At 40.8% G+C, this 21,455-nt stretch overlaps 1 protein-coding gene across 1 annotated transcript in view; it reads right to left on the bottom strand.

Moving 5' to 3' along the window:
• The window catches only part of PDE9A (phosphodiesterase 9A), an 851,735-nt gene that overhangs the window by 809,792 nt on the left and 20,488 nt on the right, over positions 1-21,455 (bottom strand). The window contains exon 2 of the mRNA XM_044072227.1: positions 9,540-9,594. Within this exon, the coding sequence (XP_043928162.1) occupies positions 9,540-9,594 (55 nt within the window). The remainder of the gene's footprint in view (positions 1-9,539; positions 9,595-21,455) is intronic.

The raw sequence follows: 21,455 nt of genomic DNA, 5'->3' as shown, positions 1-21,455 counted from the left end.
TAAGCACTTAACATGTGACTGCTACAAATTTACATATTGGAAGCAGAAAAGTAAAAAATAAAAAATACAACTCTGACAGGATATGAACCCTCCACTCCATGCACCAACACTCTACAGATCACATCACTAACAGGCTGAGCCATGGAAGGAGTCAGACTAAAGGTATAAGCTTTTACTTTATTGTGCATTTGCATACTGCCAGTTCAATGACACTAAATAAATAAGTAAATAATGTGGGAAGAAACAGCCAGGGAATTGTTATGGCTAGGCTTGTATAGGCCCTAGGCTGATAGCCTAGTACCAACCCATGAACCTGTGAACTCAGCTCATTCATGCGACAGATGGCTGCTAAGGCCAATATACATAGTACATGACATTACTGGACTTCATTGTTGCTGTAGAATGAGCATTGTCATTTCTTTCTGTTGCACATGGGCATTGATGATGCCCTTTGTGACCCATCGCTCACAGTATGATTACAAAAAAAAATAAGTGATGCAGATGCTCTTTTTTGGCATATGTATAGAATGTTTATCTTTTTTTTTTGACCAGATTAAAGGATGGAAACAGCAGTATAGGAAAGAGAAAAGGGTGCTTCTTCCGTTTGATCTTTTCACATGCTATAGATAAAAAAAAAAAAAAGCATTATGTAATATTTGTGGATGGCATACAGTGGCAGTTTGAAGGCTGACCTAATATTACATATGTACTTACAGGACATAGGTGGTGCCTGCTGACTAACTTCATCCTCCTATTAGTGAAGGAGGTTAGGATTCTAGCACCTCATATCACTATAATGGTGAAAGCACCGATTCCCTATGCATGGTAAGTGACAGCTTGACCCAAGTTATTTCAGGTTTCAGTGGTATACTGAGGCTTCATAGCACTTTTGCAGGTACTTCTGCTTGTAATCCTAATGGAGGAGATCAAGAAATAGTTTTGTCTCCTCCACACATCAGCTCTGTGCTCTAAAAGGAGCAATAACCTCTCCTTCTCCAACCACAATGTCTCTCCTTGAAGAATCTCAGGGATAGATGGAAGAGAACTGGCACCAAAACAGCTCTCACATGTTTCTTCTACCATACAAAGACAGCTATTGATGAGTACCTGATTTGCACGACTCACAGCAACTTCAGAAAAGACAGATATTCTATTATTATCCAGTGAGCAGCACTGTAAGTCTTCACACAGGTACGTACAACTGAAAAAAATCTATAAACAAAATGCCATCAAATAATACAGGAAGAAACAAGGATTAGATAAATACTTAACAGCACTTTAACAGAATAACAAATCACATATACTCTATTAATATTATGGCTCCCCCTGGCAATTTAAGGTATGGCAAAATGGCAGTCCTTAGTGCCAGTTTATACAGCTAAGAAACCATGTTCTACAGTGACTCATGTCCAGATGGTTACATATGGAATGACAGCTCCCCTTTAAAAGGATATGCTCACCACGTGTGTGCAAATGCTGCCCACAGATACCTGAGAATATGCACTGCTTTGTGTAGAACTCTTCACAATTTGTGTAGAACTCTTCACAATTTTTACCAGGTTTGCTCATTCTGTACATTGAGCGACTCAGAAATAATAATGAGGCGAATCCTAATTAGCATAATGTTTGTGCTCAAGGGGTGAATCTACATCATATGTGTGATGAGAAGCACAGATCCTCATCATGCTATGGAAAAAAAACACTGCTGAAAGTGTTTAATTCCTGCTAAGGATGATTTTGGAGCAAAGTTTCATCTGCTTAAGATATCTGCTGTATAACATGTGTTATTTCTTATGAATCCATTCCTTTGTACAACAGTTGCAATTGACTTTTCTTTGCCCTGCCGCTATAAGGGACATCAGTTTGTCACCACTTTTAAATGTGTTTACCTAGGCATCTTGAGAGTTGCATTGCAAGGATACTGAATTTAGTAGCCTGCAGGATTGTTAAGCTGAATGAGAGAAGCACCCCTGAGCTCATATTCAGAGAATTGTTCAATACTATTTTAGTGTTGTACGCTTTGTGTATATGTCCATAGCTACAGTCTTTGCAACAGTGTTATTTCATGGTCATGTGTTTTTGGCCAGTTGCATTTCAGTGACTGTTTTGTGGGGAATATGTGCTTGGTTCACCCACATGCCTGGCATTTACTTTAAGATCGTGGCTACAGATATCTTAACTGTCAAGCACAATTGCAGCATACTACATGGCCTGGGAGAATCGTAGCAGTGTAAGAATTTGTAAGGCCCATGCAGGAGCAAGGCTTTTCATTCCACTGTCTTTATAACCAACACAGCAATGGCTAAAAAACTGGGTACACACACACACACACACATACACACACACATGCACACACACACACACACACACACACACACACACACACACACACACACACACACACACACACACACACACACACACACACACACACACACACACACACACACACACATGCCACCTGCAAGCCCAAATTCTTAGATGATGAGAATGAGGTAGTACTCCAAGTCCTCCCTTTCCATGTCCAACAGTTCTTTGATGTCCATGCAGCCGACTAACCTCACAATGACTATGCCTGGGCTGAAACTGCCAGCAATGTGAATGCATTGGCTGGTCAGGATCATGGCTACAAAATGGCCCACTGTAGGGTGACAGATGTGATCAGTGGTATCAGCCACATAGCAAAAATTGTGGAACAGAAATGTAAGGCAACAGGTGGTTGGACATGAACTGTTTTGGATTTGGGGGACTTTGTGTTTTCTGTTTCATAGGTTCATAGGTACATAGGTAGGTACTAGGCTATCAGCCAAAGGGCCTACGTAAGCCTAGCCAACAAGGTTCCCTGGCTTACGCCACCCAAGAAAGTTATTTTCCTGTGCCACTGTCGAGCAGAGACACAGAAGTGATTCCCCGGGGTGAAGTTCCTGTTTCTCATCTACTTATCAAGATTTTTCTTGAAGAGTGCTAATGAAGAACTTTGCTTGACATAGATGGGTAGCCTGTTTCAGAGTATGGGAAGTCTCTGGGATAGGAATCTATCCCTCCAGCATGTCCTGTTTATTGTGGTGACAAGGTTTAGGTCCCTAGAGCGTGTAGCTCACAGGGATTGGGATTTCTTTAGATGTAGCATGTCCAACAGCTCTGGGTTTGACATAGCTTTATATGTTAGGCAGAGATCACCTCGGAGTAGGCGATATGCTACAGAGTAAAGCTGGAGTTTTTTGAGGTGGTCAGTGTAGGGCATTTGTTTGAGGCCAGTAATCCTCTTTGTGAGGTACTTCTGTGGCCTTTCCAGCTGCTGCAGATGTCTTGTGAGGTACATTTTAAAAGGGGCGTTGTACTCTATAATGGGTCTAATGAGTGTCAAGTAGAGGGGAACAATGACCTCTTTTTTCCTGGATGAGAACCCTTTTATGATGAGGTGTGCCATGTAGAAGGACTTCCTGACTACTGTGGCGATGTGACTATCAAAGGAGAGACTACTGTCCACCTGGATCCCAAGTTGTCTTATCACGCATTCGGTGTTAAGTAGATTGCTGCCTTTGTGGTAGTTCATGGGTACAGAGTTTTTACCAAAGGGGATGACACTGCACTTTTTGGCATTAAGCTTGAGGCCATGGCTCTGACACCAGGCATCTGTCTCAGCGAGGTCCTTCTGTAGGATGTCCACATCATTTGGGGACTTGACTATGGCTCCTTGTTTGCAGTCATCTGTGAACTTAGTTAGCCAGAGGCCTTCTGTATTAGCCTGTACTTCAGAGAAGTAGATACCAAACAGGAGAGGTCCCAGGACTGAACCCTGTGGTACTCCACTTGTCACTGCTTTGAGGTCAGATTTGGAGTCTGCAACTTTTACAGTGTGGGTTCTGTCAGTGAGCCAGGTGGCAGCCCATCTTGTGATGCAGGGATTTGTACCTAGTTTAGTGAGTTTAGATATAATTCCAGAATGGGGGATGGTGTCAAAAGCCTTGGCGAGGACAAGATCGGCTTTGTGAACCACCTTATCCTCATCTACGGCTTTGGAGACTGCCTCAAAGGAAATACCCCCTCTATAAAGTCCCACAGTGCAGTGCTGCATATTGGGTCAGGGCAACAGGACTCAGACAGTCTCCACTGTAAATGCTCCAGGTATGTACTGCTAAACAGTGTATAAATAGCTGAAAGTTCTCTTTACTGCTAAGTTTCTCTAAACTTCATTAAATCTGTCTGACTTGCAATATACATTGGTATCAGGGATCCAACAGGTATGACTATTTGTACAGGGTATGGCCAAGGGTATTACTTTTGGTCATGCTTATAGTTACAAACATATCATCTGCATGTGTAGTCGTGATGCTGGGTCACATTTACACTGGATATTTATTGCTTTGGTGCATTCACAGATGATTCCTTATCTGGCGCCAGCACTGTGGAACTGCCCCTGCCTAATGCTGGAGGATCTGTAGCCCCTGAAAATGATGGGTGGAATTGACTAGCACATTCAGGGAGTACAGAGTGTGTGCTGAACACAGGGAATGTGACCACTGCACCCCAAACTTTATGCCTGTGGATACCCAGGTTATACAATCATTAGAGAGAGGATAGGATAATGGAGATACTGTTGATCAGGAAGTGTGCTGATCCCCAGTAGACAGAAGTCTGAATCTGCCAATAGTACTTATGGGCAGGGAGGTCCACAAAGGTTGATTGGTAATGCAGCATGCTGGAGACCCTCCCCTGAGGTTGATGTATCAGTGGCTGCAACCCGACATACATGTGTAGCCATCATGGAGGCACAGGTTTGTGCCACTACAGCCATGAAAGAAATAGTGAGGATGATCCATGGTGTGCATGCTGATCTACGGGTGTGCATGTCCCATATGTGTGAATCCTTGGATAGACCAAATCACACAGTGGGCTATGCAATGTCTTCCTTGGATCACTTGTCAAGGGCGAGAAGATGCCCTTGCACCCAGTTATCTGCTATATCCATAAATGTTAGCCACAATGGCCATGGATGAGTGATATCCCACCCCACAGTACTAGCATTTCTACAGCAACATCAATTGGGAGGTGTCTACTCCTAGGAGAGGACATACCTGTGGTTGTGAGCATCTTTATTCTTCTAGCAGATATAATTCAAGGTCATGTAGCACACCAGCATCTAGTCAGGGGGGTGGTACAGCTACTGCAACTTTTTGCACAGCCAGCTGTCATTGGGAGGAGCATGCATGGAATGTTGAACTCTGTCATGCATGCCCTGGCTCTAGGTAGGCAAATATACTGTGCTGCACCAGCTGCTAAGGTTGTGTCCTTGTATACATATATTCATACCACCACAGTCCCCTGCACATCACACATACCCACTGCCCAGGCTATTCATGACATTAAACCTAACCCATACCAGTTCTGAAACTTCCCATAAAAGCACTTCTTTCTTTTTAAGTATTTCAGAACTCACACTCTCCTGCAAAAGGCATGCTACTTTACTCCCTTCTCCACCTGTTCAAATGATGATAATTGCATCCTGCCTTTTGTACATTGTTACTTGTCTTGCCTATGCCTGATGCACAGTGTGACCAGCCTACGCACAAGGTGATGTTTTTGCATGGATCATTTTTACTGCAGTGTTTCTGGTTAACTATTATTTACTATGCTGTGAAGCAATGTGCAATATAACTGCCTCCTTGCTAGGGCTATGACATACTATGCCAACCTTCATCTGGTATGATTATCCCACATTGCTGGCTCTTCTTCTAAACCCTCATCTGACTCAGCTTCCATTGCCTGCTGAGCTGGGAATTGCTGGCTGTGCAAGAACTCACCATGCTGTAACTGCTTCCTAAGTATGGTATTGAGTAATGATGCATATATAGTCTGTCTTTTGGCACACGTGGCAGGGTCAAAGTGTAGGGCAGCACCAGATGAATCAAAGCAGTGAAAGCATGCCTTCAGCAGCCCAAACACATGCTCAGTAATGTTTTTGGTTTACAATAATACATAACTGTACCCCTGATTTGCTTGACTTTTGATTTCTTCTGGGTGTCATTATCCTGGTTCCAGAGTATCACCAACAAGATGCTCCTGTGGGAGGCCACTTCTCACTAATCACTGGTACAGGTCCTGTTTATGCCATACATGGAAGCAGCCAAAACTGGCTGGGTGGCCTGTGCATGCATTGTAAATGATATCATGTGCACTGCAGACCACCTATGGAATGATACCTCTTGTGCTTCACATATCTCCCTCCCAGTTCAACAAGTGGGACCTTAATTTTGATTTGGGTACAGTCTACAGCACCCAGTACCTAAGGAAAATGGGTTATATTATAGAACTCTCACATGGCATTAGCTCTCTCCTCTGGAGTATGAAGGCTCATAGGTTCATAGATTAGTGCTAAGCTAACTGCCCTTGCGAGCCATTTTAAGCCTAGCCAATTATCCCTTGTGAGACTCAAACCCTGCACCTTGTGTTTGTAAGGCAAACACCTTAACCATTAGGCCACCCTCCCAACCTGGGAACCACACATGCTCCCTCACATGCTAAAACATGGCTTCAGAAACTAATAAGAGTGTTCTTGAGGCAGAGGCCTGAGATACCCCACTGTGCCCACAGTAGATCACTGAAAAGTTCCTGCAACTACTATTCATTAAGTCACACATACCTTGGTATCTGCTAGGTGCTCCATGACTCACATGGGCTGTAGATGAGATTGACACATTTCCATTATGATGTCCCTATTAACATGGTACCAGTCCGTAATCTAACTGTTGCGGAAGCCATGAAATGTTATGTGCAGCTGGATGACATGGCACCTATGGGGGTGACATTGCACACCACTTGGCATGGCAACTACAATGAGAAACTCCAGCAGATACACATTTACTATGGCTGTGGCATTTCCTAACATTACTGCACTATTTACTTTGTCTGACCATGGGTAAATGGTTGAGCTCAAATCTACTGTAGGCACAGTTCTGATGTGCAACATTTAAAGGTTTATGAATTTCTCCATCATCTTGTTTTGCCTCATTATATGGTTTTTATTATGCTGCACTGATGACCAGATTATTTGGGTAAGCCATGTTGTGTAGCCAGGTTTTTTGAATCACACACACCCTGCAGGAAGCCCCTCACTGCCCAGTTTCACTTAGCACAATGTGGTAAAGTTTTCTTTTAAGCTTAGACACAACACCATCAAGAATCATTTTATATTAACAAATAAAAATAAAACCAATTTACATTGTGTGTGTGTGTGTGTGTGTGTGTGTGTGTGTGTGTGTGTGTGTGTGTGCGCGTGCGTGTGTGCATGTGTGTGTGTGTGTGTGTGTGTGTGTTTAAGCATATATACTCTATGGCCATAGGACATTAAATATTTTACGGTGTTCATAACTCTGTTGGGTGAATTTTGGTGTATGAGTTTTTTTTTGGGGGGTTGCTTTTTTAACATATTGCAATTATGGTAAGAGTGACAAGCTTGAACCTATTAAAGGCAGTGGTAACCATGTCTTCTTCCTAGTGGCAATGCAGTTTTACTACCAGGAAGACAATAACTCAAGACAGCTTTACTTTAGCTGATTATTGTAGAGCAACATAGGGTAATACCATAAACAGTACCAGGCTAAGTATACTCCTAATTTACCAGGAGAATGCAGCAAAACTAAATGACAGTGCCCATGGATAAATATCAACTGTGCTGATGGATAAGAAAAAACTCTAATATAACCACTCATATAAAATTTGATTTCTCTCTTTTTTTTTGTCATATAGTAGGACAAGGGTCCATTTTCACAAGTTTCCACATCTGAATTTGAGCAGAACATGCTAATCAACTGCTATGCATACCCTTTTGATATGTGCCCCCATACTACTACCATGCCCCCATACTAACATCATGCCCCCATACTAACACCATGACTCCATACTAATACCATGCCCCCAAACTAATATTATGCCTCCATAGTAATACCACATCCCCATACTAACACCATGCCCCCATATTAATACTGTGCCCCACACAAATATCATGCCCCCATACTAATAATATGCCCATACTAACACTATGCCCCCATACTAACTCCATGCCCCCATACTGACACCATATCCCCATAATAATATTGCACCCCATACTAATACCATACCCCATACTAACACTGTGCCCCCATACTAATACCATGCACCCATATTAACACTGTGCCCCATACTACTACTGTGCTTCCATACTAATATCAGGCCCTCATACTAATACTGCGCCCCATACTAACCCCATGCCCCCATACTAATACCATGCCCCAAACTAGCACCATGCCCCCATACTAATACCATGTCCCCAATTAACCATGCCCCCATACTAACACAGTGTCCCCATATTAACACCATGCCCCCATACTAATACTGTGCCCCATACTAATACTATGCCCCAATACTAATACTGTGCCCCGAACTAATACCATGCCCACATACTAATACCATGCTCCCATACTAATACTGTGCCCCCATACTAATACCATGACCCATACTAATATCATTCCCCCATATTAATACCATGCCCCCATAATAATACCCTTCCCCCATACTAACACTGTGTCCCTATACTAATACCATGACACTAGTTTTGAACAATATAAGCTACATGTATTGCTGCTTTTTTATTTTGCATCTAATGTGCACATTGTAGGAGGGCTATGTGCCACCATGAGCAGTTTGCATCTGGGTACTTCATTTTTTTAATGTGTACTTTGAGGGCAGTGTTACGTTTTGAGTGTCTGGATAGTGAAGAAATGTAAACAAGCTCAAACTGGTTTTAGAGAACTGTGCCCAGATCTTATTCTTGATGGTAATGCCGATTTCCAACTGAGAAGCTAATGAATCTGATGTCTACACACAGCGTCTATATGCAAGCCATTTTACAATAGTGACCATGTACCCATTTGGATGTCCCAACCAGTTTATGAATGGATAAACATTTTGCTCCCTAATAGAACCTCCTGAAGCAGCATAGGATTTTGGACTCAAAATGGAGTGAATAAAAGTCCAACATACTATACTAGCCATTTCCTTTCTGTACTGGAGGCAGAATGGTCAAAGTATCTTAAAAGCTAATTCCTGCTATAGATAGTGTACCCAGAGGATACAGGAGATGGTTGGTATTTGCTCATTCCCTTTACTTGCTTTTATGAAAGTATGTAATGATCAGCACACGTTTACCTCAGCAATACGCTGAGTCAAACAAGTGGGTAAAGGCAAACAATCTCTGCCTCCTTGGCCCACAGAGCCTTTATTTATGGTCTATTCCCTCAGCTGGCTAACCATACAACACAGCACCTTGATTGCTGTCCTGACCATTACATCTTGCCATACTGATCACCAAGCCTATGCACTATGCTTTTCATTTATCTATACTCACTCGACCACTACTAAGTTACTTTTGTATATGTCACAGAGACTAACTGGCCATATTTGAATGACCACACAACATGTGAACTATTTCAAATACGTCTCCTGTTACACGATGTATTTTAAAGGCATGTAGTTCATTTAGTGAAGCAAGTCAATCTTACCTTGAAAATTGTTCAGCAACTTGTGTCAAGACATTCTGGAACAACTCTTCTTTATCTGGAAAGAAAAGAACAAGCATGAAAAAAGTGCAAATGCCTGACACATCAGGAATTAGATGAAATAAACGGCACTTGAACAAACTGCATAATTTTTCTCTAAGATTTTATGTAGCTAATGCACACGACATAATTCCCTTGTGAATTATTCATTTTGCACTCTGCAGTTTCTGGTGTTAAACTACAAATTATTCAATATATTGTCAAAGAGGGCATTAGCAACAGTGTGGCCACTTAAGCCTGTATTAAAGTATCTAAAAATATTCTAAAATTATGATAAATGATAATCACGTGAAACATTAGCAAGTCCATTAGACGTGGAATCATTTCTAGTACTCTGCTTGTATTGCATAGCATAGTAATCAACCCCGCTGAGTTATATCTTCACTTCAGCATTCCTGGCCCTCCATAGCTGTTGGGCAAACAAAACATTGCTAACACATGTATGTATATAAGTGGAAAAGTAAATAATAGGCTCCATGTAACATTTTCTGAGAATGTTGTACATGTTTTAATTCATAGTAATATGCTGTGTAGTAGGAAGAGTGTTGTTTACAAAACATTATAGTTTTCATACCACACCCTGCCTACCTTAATATATGCTAACCCTACCCAATCCAAACCTATACCTTATCTTAGGCAAAACCCTTTTTGTAACACTACCACTATTCAAAGTGTGACTGAAGTTAGTGGTAGGATTTTGGTTAAATAATCACAAAAGGAAACTATTTGCTTTCATTCTGTAATCAGCTGTAGCTTTGACCTGTTGATTTTTTTTTTTGTTTTGGTAAGCATGTTTTCGAAGTGTTGTTTGACATGCTGCCATCATTCACTTATGTTTTGATTCTTGTGCACATCAACAGATCAACATGTAATAAAATATAACATAGAATACAATATACAGAATCTTGCTGGAAAGTAAGCTGTGTGGATTTTACAGGCTCAGCAGTCTATATTGACAAAGCTAGCAGAAGAATCACATACACCATGCATTTGTACAAATGCATGCATGCAAAATAAGAGCTCCTTGACAAGTACATATGGACATACTCTTTAGGAATATAGGCTGCCTCAAAGAACAAACTCGGTTAAAAAAGGCAAATAAACATTGGGATTAAGATTGTTTTGCCTGACAAATGTTACTAATGATTTACTCAAGGTTAGTGATACTTGTCCATTCAGGCTTCCATCCTGTAAAATTCCAAAGCCGATGATAAGTTTCATAATACTACTACCCTTGGACTAACTCATGTTTCTCTTCTGTCAACATGGATAATGCAATTGTGGTACCATAAGGATTTCATTTATTTAGTCAGACTTGGCACAAATGATGGAATAATGTAAATATTTTCTAAGAAAGCCACTTAAGGCAGAGTTATGAGATAAGCATAAAATACACAGTAAGCAGACAAACAGGTCATGCAATAATAAGTGTGTTCATGCTCGATTAGCATGATATTAGATCTATGACTGATGATGCAGTATGCTTTATAGCTGTCATTTTTAGATTAATGTTGGTACATTAATACATAAATACATAACCATATGGCTTAAAACGCTCACTGTTACAAGAAATTACCTCACTATAGACTTATAAGATTTCTGGGTAGGGACTATGAGATAGAAGGGGAAAGCAGTATTACACTCTGTAGCCAGTGTTCGGAAATGCCTTCCAAATAATTTTTTTGAAGAAGCAGCAGTTTATTTTATGATGGCCATCAAAGATTGTTTTTGACATGGAAAAGTTAAACACTTGAAGAAGGGAATATACTAATATTCATTACTTTATATAAACAGAAGGGGTGTTTAAATATTTATGTAAAGGTAATGATTATTTTGTGTGGTAAAACATTTCATATATCTCATGATTGCAAAGGATACAGTACTTTGGTTATTAAATTTGATCATTAAATGGTTAGTATTAGCTGATAAATACTGTTAAGAGTCAAGACCCTACTGTGAAGCACATTTAATTAGTTTTCAGTAAAAGCCGGTTTTGGGGTGGCCTGTCTTATACTTGCTATCTCTTCACTGGTTCATCTAGAAGGTTCTCTCTTTCATCTACTAAGCCATGCACAGTTAATTGCTTCTGTTGTTGGTTCTCCTGAAGAGGTACATAGCAACTGTAGATATCCTGGCTCCATCTGATTTGACACCACAGTTCTGGGAGGATTACTGTGTTGAACTCAAGACTATCCCGGTGCGTCTGGAGCGGACATATACAGCTTATTTGGATGCAACAGGTGATGGTAAAAACTCAAGGCAATTCTGCACATTTACCATAAGCTATTAAGGCAAATCACCAGTAGCGTTGTCGCCTCACAGCAAGAGGTTCTCCCATTTGATTCTCGGCTGGAGCACCTTCTGTGTGGAGCCTGCATGTTCTCCCCGCGGTCGAGTGGCATTTGAAAGACATGCGTAAATGGGCGTGCCTTCGTTGAAGGTTGGGCATTGAGGTGGCACCTCGGCATTGTAAAAATCTACTGCCAATCATTAGCGGACCGGAGTTCCACTGTGGTGACCCCTAACCGGGAAAAGCCGAAAGAAGAACCCTCTTACATATGCATTTTGGTTGCACTGATGCAAATGTGGGCTTCTAAAGCCAGAAGCATTCACCACAGTTGTGGCAGAGATGCAGATTTTTATTACTTAACCCCTGTTGCCTGTCATATTCATTTGTAGTAATGTGAATAAATTCGAAAGTGGACTTTTATATCCTGCAAAACAGACTTGTCACTTACAAGTGTGCTCACTCTTTTAGTCACAAAATACTGCAGAATTGTTACTTTTTAGACACAGAACTTACAACACTGGTGAGATGATCTCTGAGGACCATTCTAAAATATTAGTAGCACAGCTGGTTAAGGAATGCAATTATAAAGGACTTGTGCATAATGGCTTGAATAAAAAGTACATAAGGCCCATCTTATATGCAAATAAAATTCAGTCCACCAGACATGGAGGCAGAGTGTCATGGACTTTTAAGTGCACAGCATGCAGCTGAAAGATAGGGTCTTCCACCGTGTCCTCATCTGATCTTAAAATGCAGCTAGAAATAAATATTAAAGAGACTATTGACAGAGATAAGCATGTGGAGATCAAAGCAGCTGAGAGAATGAAACAGTTTGAGAAAAAGAGAGAGAGAGAGACAGACAGGCAGCGACAGAGAGAGAGAGAGAGACAGAGTTCGAACATGAAGTGGTCATGGCACAAGCAAGAAAGGAGCATGAAGAATGGAGAAGGAAGGACAGCATGAAAAGGAACTCATTTTTTATGCTCCCCATGCCCTTGCCTAGTGTCTCCTCTACTTTTTCCCATGTGGCCCTCCCTCTGTTTCATTGGAATGGGAATTGGGTATTCTCAGGCTAAGTAAAAGCTCTATAGCCCACTCACACCTACTCGGGAATGCTTATCAGCACTCCAGTCCTCATTAAGATTTGGGCAGTAGGAAGTGGGCCAGCTTGCTGGTCTGGAGGATGGAGGCAATCTACCCTTTCTCCATGACAGTACCCCTCTCCCCTTGATGGCTCCTCTGAGCCTGCAATAACTACCTCCCAAGGGGACACATGAACTTGCATGCCACTTTTCCCTTGGCTACTAATACAATGTACAACAGTAGCATAAGGTCGGCCAGCTTGGAACTCCAGTGGGTAAACACCTAGTGCTCCCAATAAGTATTACCATGTGTCAAGTCTTAGCCACCTCCATTCCCCTAGAATGGGTGAGGCAGTAGTGCATGCTCACTCACATTCTCTTTGGACAGCTCCTACAGGTACCTGGGCCACTATTTGATCTCAGGTCACCTGCGATGTAGATAGGTCTTTATCCCTGTACACTATGGAGTTGGTTCAGCATGAAAAGAAGCTCTTGACCCTTCACCAATCAGACATGAATAGTAGAGAGGAAATCTCAACCCTAGATGCCACAGTTACTAGTAAATAGTTACTAGTAATAGTTACTAGGGAATGACAGTCAGCTGTTTTTCTGCATTTTAAAAAGCGTGAATTAGATCTATATTAACTAATCGCAATGCATAACGTTTTAACTTGTCTGCTTACAAACACCAAATAGAGGAGGAAAAACAGCACCCAAAACTCTCAAGTAATCTTGAGCAACTAGTAAGCACAAAAGTAGGCACTGCTTGAGGACTTCAGGCTTTGCAGACCACGAACAGCCTTAAAATCCAAACGTTTTTATTAAATCAACCACACAGAGATACAAAGAGATGAACGCTTTAACTGATTCACTGTTTTTTTGTCCAAACTTGTGGACTTTATCAGATAGCAGATAAAGAAGTCTGGGAGTTTGGACAAAATGCAGTGAACCAGTTAAAGTATTCATCACTGTGTATCTCTGTGTGGTTGGTTTAATAAAAACTTTTGGATTTTAAGGCTTTTCATGGACAGCACAGTAACATAGTGTGGTGAAGTGCCTTTGTCAGAGTCACACAGTAAACAAATGGATGCTGATAGCTTCAAACTTTGTACTACAGGAATCAGCTCACTAACAGCTGATAGTCAGCTGTACAAAGTGCCAAACAAACTGCATTTCACACTAATGTGTCCGCAAAATAACAAGTTAAATTAAACATTTATTCAAAGTTAAAATATTAACATTAAACTTGTAGACTTCAAGCTAATCAGTTTATTCACAGCTAGATAATAAACACACTGTCAACAGTCAACAAATTATACCACCTGTGAGCACACAAACAGATATACACACAAACATACATGCACACACATGCACAAACAGGTATGTCCATCATTTACAGCCATTTCCATGACCGTATACCTCAGATAGCTGCTTGAGATCAAGTGAATGAATAAATACATAAATAATGGCTCAGAAATGCATCTAAGCTCACTGCTCTCAGAACCATATAATACAACCCACTTCAACTCCCCTGTGCAATTTCAACTTCTTATCTTAAGAATCTGAGACAAAGACAAAATCAGAAAGAGGTTTTAAATATTTCTCTTAAATAGTTAGAAAGTTGCTAGAATAACAAGCTTAGCAGTTACAATTATTTTTTGCATGATGCAGTCGGAAGTTCACATGCCTGTCATTATTTAGTGACTGCAATCCACAAAAATTTTGCTAGAAAGCTACACATTTTACTTGTAATAGAGCAAATATCTCTCATCGTCTTTGCGCAAGGATTTTTGACAAAGCCAAAAATAATGGATGGGCAAATTTTAAATATTATTTTATCTATCTGTAAACTAGGTAAAGCCACTAGACAAAGTGTACCTTTTCAGGGGTGACCCAGAAGGACTGTTGGGTTAAGTGACTTGCTCAATGTCACACAGTAGGCAAGTAGTAGTGGAATGATTCAAACTCACTACTTTTGACTATAGGAAGCAATTCATTAACAGCTTGGAGCTTTAAGTGTCAGACAACTTTAATTCAGTAAAAGAGCACTAAATTTTGTTTAAACATGCATTTTCTGAGTAAGAACAAATATGAAACGTTGACTGGCATTACACTGAATGGCTGTTATCCTCAGTGATTTACTAGAAAAACTCAGGTTGTAAGAGGGATGGCAAAAACATGATGCATTATCAGAAACATTCCACAAAATCAGGGTAAGATGAGAGGCAAACATTAGAAACTTTCTAAAACTGGGGACAGATAACAAACACATACAACTCTAATTCACTGAATAAGTTAATAGCATCACAGGTTTTGCATCAGTATACATTTTCTGAACAATAACTATGAAACTGTAATCCTCAGTGATTTATTAGATAAAATAACATTTTATGAGGGATGGTAAAAACATAAGGCAATATCAGAAATGTTCTGCAAAATCAGGGACAGATGAGAGGCAAACATACAATAATACAATAAGGAGAAATTAAAGAAGTAAGGAGAGAGAAGGATTTTGGATGCAGGTCCTTAAAAGGAAATAACTATACAGAATAATATATTCATAAAGTAACAGGAAGTATTCTCAAAAAACTAAGCCAGGATGGGAATGGATAGAGGAGATTTTGCCAATAGTGACGACTGCAAGACTGTATAGCGTAATTTTCTGGGATTCACAGAACATTTCCAGCACTCGAAAAAATTACTGCAACCAGAAGTGGCAGTTTCCAAGACCATGAAAAAAAGCCTTTTCAGAGACATATTTAGCTGCAATATGAAAATATCGCATTATTGGATAATTTGCATGTCTCTGAACCATGTAGTGTTACTGTTAGTACTAATCAGCACTTTCATGTGGTAATCACTACTGGTGGCCCATGTATCATGTTGACACAGGCAAGGCCCTCTTTTAACCTTCCACATACATGCACACATTCAAACACACACACACACACACACACACACACACACACACACACACACACACACACACAAATGTACAGCACACACATGCATACACACAAACACACACACACACACACACACACACACACACACACACACACACACACACACACACACACATATATACACACACACACACACACACACACACAGCACACGCATGCAGATGCACAGCACACGCATGCACACACACACACACACACACACACACACACACACACACACACACACACACACACACACACACACACACACACACACACACCTCTCAACTGTCCCTGATTTTAAAGAACACCTCTTATATTGTCTCCTATAACTACCCTGTCCCTCCAAAATCACAGATGATTAAACTCAGCCAATCATTTCAGACATTAGTTTCATACTTACTATTGTTCAGAAAATGATTCATGATAAAAAAACAAACAGTTTTTATTTTAATTTTTTTACAGACAGAGTAATATTTAAAAAAGTGTCTCTTGTGTCTAAAGTTCCCCTCTCCGGTATCACAGGGTTCACTTATTAGTCTATGGGAGTTGAGACCAATGGCAGCCACCCCCCCCCATACATACATACATTCAGGCACACACACACACACACACACACACACACACACACACACACACACACACACACACACACACCTCCATGGACACTTACTTGGATCCTACCTTTCACGTAGTCTCCCCCATTGACTACAATGAAGGCACACAGCATTTTGGCTTTGTTCAATAGCAGAGATAACTGTGCTAATTTAAGCAGCCAAGCAATTCTCTGAATCATTCGGGTATGGAAGTACCCTAAGTGGAGGCATTTGTGGGAAGAGCACATAGTTAATTGGCATGTGCCACTCCTCCAGAATTTCTTATTAGCATTCAGCATGGTCATGGAAATGCCCACAATGGTGATTCTACCAACCATGTAATATCACTGCAGTAGGTCTGTCTATGAATCCAAAAGGGCTACCGCCAGCCGCTTTCTTCCTGTGTTAGGGCTTATCACTGGTGGTAACCTTTTTGAATTCAAACCATTACAGGTTCATAGGTTCATAGGTTTATACTAGGCTATCTGCCCTAGGGCATTTATAAGCCTAGCTGAAAATGTGTTTGGCTCTCTCCACCCTTATCATTTAACTTCTAGAGCCTCTGTCCAGTAGCGCCACGGGAGTGATCCCAGGTGCAAATTTACGGTTTGCCATCCACTCATCAAGATTTCTCTTGAAGAGGGCTAGCGAGGGGCTTTGTGTTACGTGAATTGGGATTTTATTCCAGAGTGTGGGAAGCCTTTGGGATAAGAATCTATCCCTCCAGTATGTCCTATTTATTGCTGTGCTGAGGTTTAAGTCCGAGGAGCGTGTGGCTCTAATAGATTTGTTTTTTTTTTAAGGTGGAGCATGTCCATTAATTCTGGGTTGGACATGGCCTTGTAAGTCAGGCAGAGGTCACCTCTGAGCAGGCGGTAAGCAACTAAGTAGAGCTGTAGTTTCTTAAGCCTAGTTGCATAGGGCAACTGTTTGAGGCCCATGATCCTTTTGGTAAGGAACTTTTGGGGTCTCTCCAGCTGCTGCAGGTGCCTAGTAAGGTACATCCCAAATGGGGCATCTTATCTTAAATTTATTAATCTTGCAATAAGATCAGTTAAAAAATAAAATTTTCCATGTTAAGAAATCATAGAAAAAAGAAAAGGAAGCAACAGGACCTCAAATAATATTTGTTTGTTTGCTGGGGTCTGTTCTTGCTCAACCCCAGGATAAACTATACCTCTACATATAAACAGGTACCTATTCATACCTTACATCTCCTTGCTCCTCCTTTTTTACTCAATTTCTAACTTCAGTCAGTTTCATTTTTGTGCCAAATATTACATTAATCTTGATAAAACTAACTACTTCACTAACCTGCAATCGAAGAATTGCCAAAATCCAAAAGCTTCCTGGTGCAGCATAAATTAACTCCTTACACCAGGTTGTACTACACATTCCAGACTGACCCTACTCCACCAAAGTTCATCGAGGAATTTCCCCACTCTCTTTAATACCCACTTCATTATGTCAGTAGCATCTTTATTCAAACAACACACCCAACCCACCCAATCTACCACCAAAACAACTCTAACACACACTCTTTCTCTCTAAAACCAGTCTTCACCTCTTGTATTAAGAAATTCTTCTTGAAAGTCCATTGCCTTAGCTTCATACATTCTCCTAGCAGAATATCTAAAATTATCAGGCAATGCAATAGTCTATCCTGTATCTACTCATAAACTGCTCAATCATAGAATCTTATATACCACTACTTTGGAAAAAAAATGCTACATCCTACGTTTGCATAAAAGGGGACATTTTACAGACATAAATAACTACTGCGCAACTGCAATCTTATCTCCATTATCAAAAAAGTGCATTCAGTACCAGCACAATCAGTATATCACATAAAATAACTTCCTCTCCCCACCCCAATGCAGTTTCCACCCCCACTACATCACTACAACCACACTATTACATTTCACAAACATAGCCAATACTCTAAGGAATGATGGCAAGTTCATACCTGCACTCTACTTTGACCTCTCAAAAACTTTCAATAATGTCTCACACCCCATTCAACTTCAAAAGCTCTCCAACATAGGGTTTAACCACACTTCTATTACCTGGTTCAGAAGCAACCTCTCTAGCCAGTCACAAACCATTAAATGACACAGAGATTTCTCCCATTTTTCCCTGTCTCCATTGGGGTCCCACAAGGCTCCATCCTTAGCCCCATACTCTTCAACATTTTCATTAACAAACTCTCAGGGGCCACAAAGTCAGTCACTGCTGACTGGTATGCAGATGACTTCACCCTTATCTCTACTGACTACAGCCTCTCACTAAAAAAGACACAGCTCCTACATCATTCAAACTCCAGATAAAAATCGTACTTATCCAATCATTGGTTCTGCATGTGTACCACACCTGGTTGACATTTCCCATCCCTAAATCCCCCACCATTTGAGACTTAGATACCTATAAATAGGATTAGGCACATCTGCAATAATCGAGAAGTTTCCCTCCTCTGTCCTTTCTCTTACACTGCCTACCGTGTAAAACAGCTCTATATATACCACTCTTATATATACTATTCATACTAATAGTATATATAAGAGTAAGAATATATATACGTGGTGGTGCAGCGGTTAGCATTATCGCCTAACAGCAAGAGGTTCTCCAGTTCGATTCTTGGCTGGGGTGCCTTCTGCGTGGAGTCTGCATATCTTCCCTGCAGTTGTGTGGGTTTCCTCTGGGTGCTCTGGTTTCTGCCACATTCCAAAGATATGCAGTAGGTGGACTGGGCATTCTAAATTAGCCATAGGTGTGAATGAGTGGTAAGGACAAACTACTGTGGCAGGGCTAGCCACCTGGCAGTGTAAACCTTGGCTTGAGATGATTGTCACTGTTGAAGTGATACCCTGACACCATGGGAAAAAAGATTTATGGATGGATGGATATACTATTCATACTCTCCTTTACAACTTAATTCAGCTAGTTTTCTTCCTTACCATTACCTCAGCATAATCATGTCAGTGTGTTGCATTAGTATCATGGTACCACTCAGTGTTTCTCCTCTGTATCTTACCACTGTATTTCTGTCATCACAGGTTTTTCTCCCTTTCTTTATAACTGTTATTATTTCAGTCTTGTCATATACTGTAATGTTACTACCACTGTACTTATTGGAGCTTTTCTCCCTGGGGCCTTCACTGAAAAGCGATCTTTAACCCAGTCAGACTCTCCCAGTAAACAAATAATTACAAATTTAAAAAATTGTCTCTGCCTTTAGATTCTTGAGAAAAGATGTTGAAAGGCATGGCTGAAGTTCAAGAAGACCACATCCAATAATATTTCTCTCTCTCAAGTTCACCTGTAATCCAGTCAAAAAACTGGATGACGTAGGCCTACCAGTTCCTTCCAAACATTACCATATGTTGGTTTCTGTGATGGTGGTGTATGTAATCATGAAACACTACCCACCTTCCTCAGATTTCCTTAATGACTTACCCTGACACTGCTGTTAACAGGCCTGCAGTTCCCAGGATGTATCTTATTTTTCTTCTTCCTTGTACTTCCTTCTGGTTCTCTGGCATATCTGCATTAGCCAGTCACCTGTTGAATACCCCTGTCAAAGGGTCTGGCATTGCATTAGTCAGATTTCTAAGGACTTTGGAAGACAACCTATCTGGTTCTTGTGCTTTATACTTCCCTAGAGCAGCCAGTTCCCTGTCTTCTGCTCTCCCCATATTGCCCGGCCTCAGTCTCAGCATGATTCTGCTCTTCCCATATTGCCCCACCTCAGTCTTAGCATGATTCTGCTCTCCCCATATTGTCCCACCTCAGTCTCAGCATGATTCTGCTCTCCCCATATTGCCCCACCTCAGTCTCAGCATGATTCTGCTCTCCCCATATTGCCCTGCCTCAGTCTCAGCATGATTCTGCTCTCCCCATATTGCCCCACCTCAGTCTCAGCATGATGCACTTCTCTAGCTTTTGTCACTCAAGACTGAATTACATTATTCAATGACTGCCTTTCTATTTTTTTGTCTTCTGTGGTATCCCTCTCATCTTTAATCATTCTGGCCAGTTCTGTGTCTCCTTTACTCCTTTCTGTTATGCACATACAAAAGCAGTTCTTTACAACTTTTGCTTTTCTGCTGACCATATTTGTTTGCCTTCTGCTAGTGTCCATGTCCTGTGCCTCCTGCATATCCTCAACCACTTCTTTCCATCCCTTGTAAATCCTAACTTTTGCTCCAATTGTTAGCCATGCATCCCTATGTAGCCAGAATAACCTTATCCTCTTTTTGCCTCTAAAAGCCTTGTCCTTGAGTAATCCATTCCTGACCTATTTCCATTCCTTGTTTACTCCCACAGTTTGCTTCCAGTCTCTAAAATCACCCCTGAACCTCTTTCAAAGTACAGCATACTTCACTATTCTAAAATCCAACACCATCATCTTTTGCTCATAGCCTTTCCTCCAACAATAAACCACAAAGTGGTATGATTGCTGTTGGTTAATAGTGTCTTAACCTGGAAATACATGACCACCTCTGTATTGGTCAGGGCCATGTCCAGAAATCAATCTTTTCTGATACAGTTCTCCACCAGTTAACTGAACCCTCGTGGTCCAAGACTTCTGTGAACTTCTGTTTTCATTCTGCTCAGGAGTATGAAATTTCCATGCCTGTCCCGCACACATTCTGATCTGTGAGTATTAGAGTATTAGTTACTGTTTTCTTCCTATCCCTCTCCTTTGCCCTCTCCTTAAATCTCTCATCCTCCTTCTTTGGTCTCTCTGAGAAATGTTACGCTATATATATATATATATATATATATATATATATATATATATATATTTATATTCACCAGCTCTCCTTTTTTTTCCTGTCATAACTATCAAAGCCCTTGAACTAGGATCTGACCCTGCCCACTCTGTTAACCCATTTTTAGTGTTGCTTTCGTCTTCTCTCTGACTTCATATCTGTTGTCTTCCTTTA

The sequence above is a fragment of the Protopterus annectens genome, chromosome 5.part0 (assembly GCF_019279795.1).
Source record: "Protopterus annectens isolate FY-2018-M chromosome 5.part0, PAN1.0, whole genome shotgun sequence".
NCBI classification, from domain to species: Eukaryota; Metazoa; Chordata; order Ceratodontiformes; family Protopteridae; genus Protopterus; species Protopterus annectens.
Note: the sequence above shows the minus strand (reverse complement) of the source record. Positions and strands in the feature narration are given on the sequence as shown.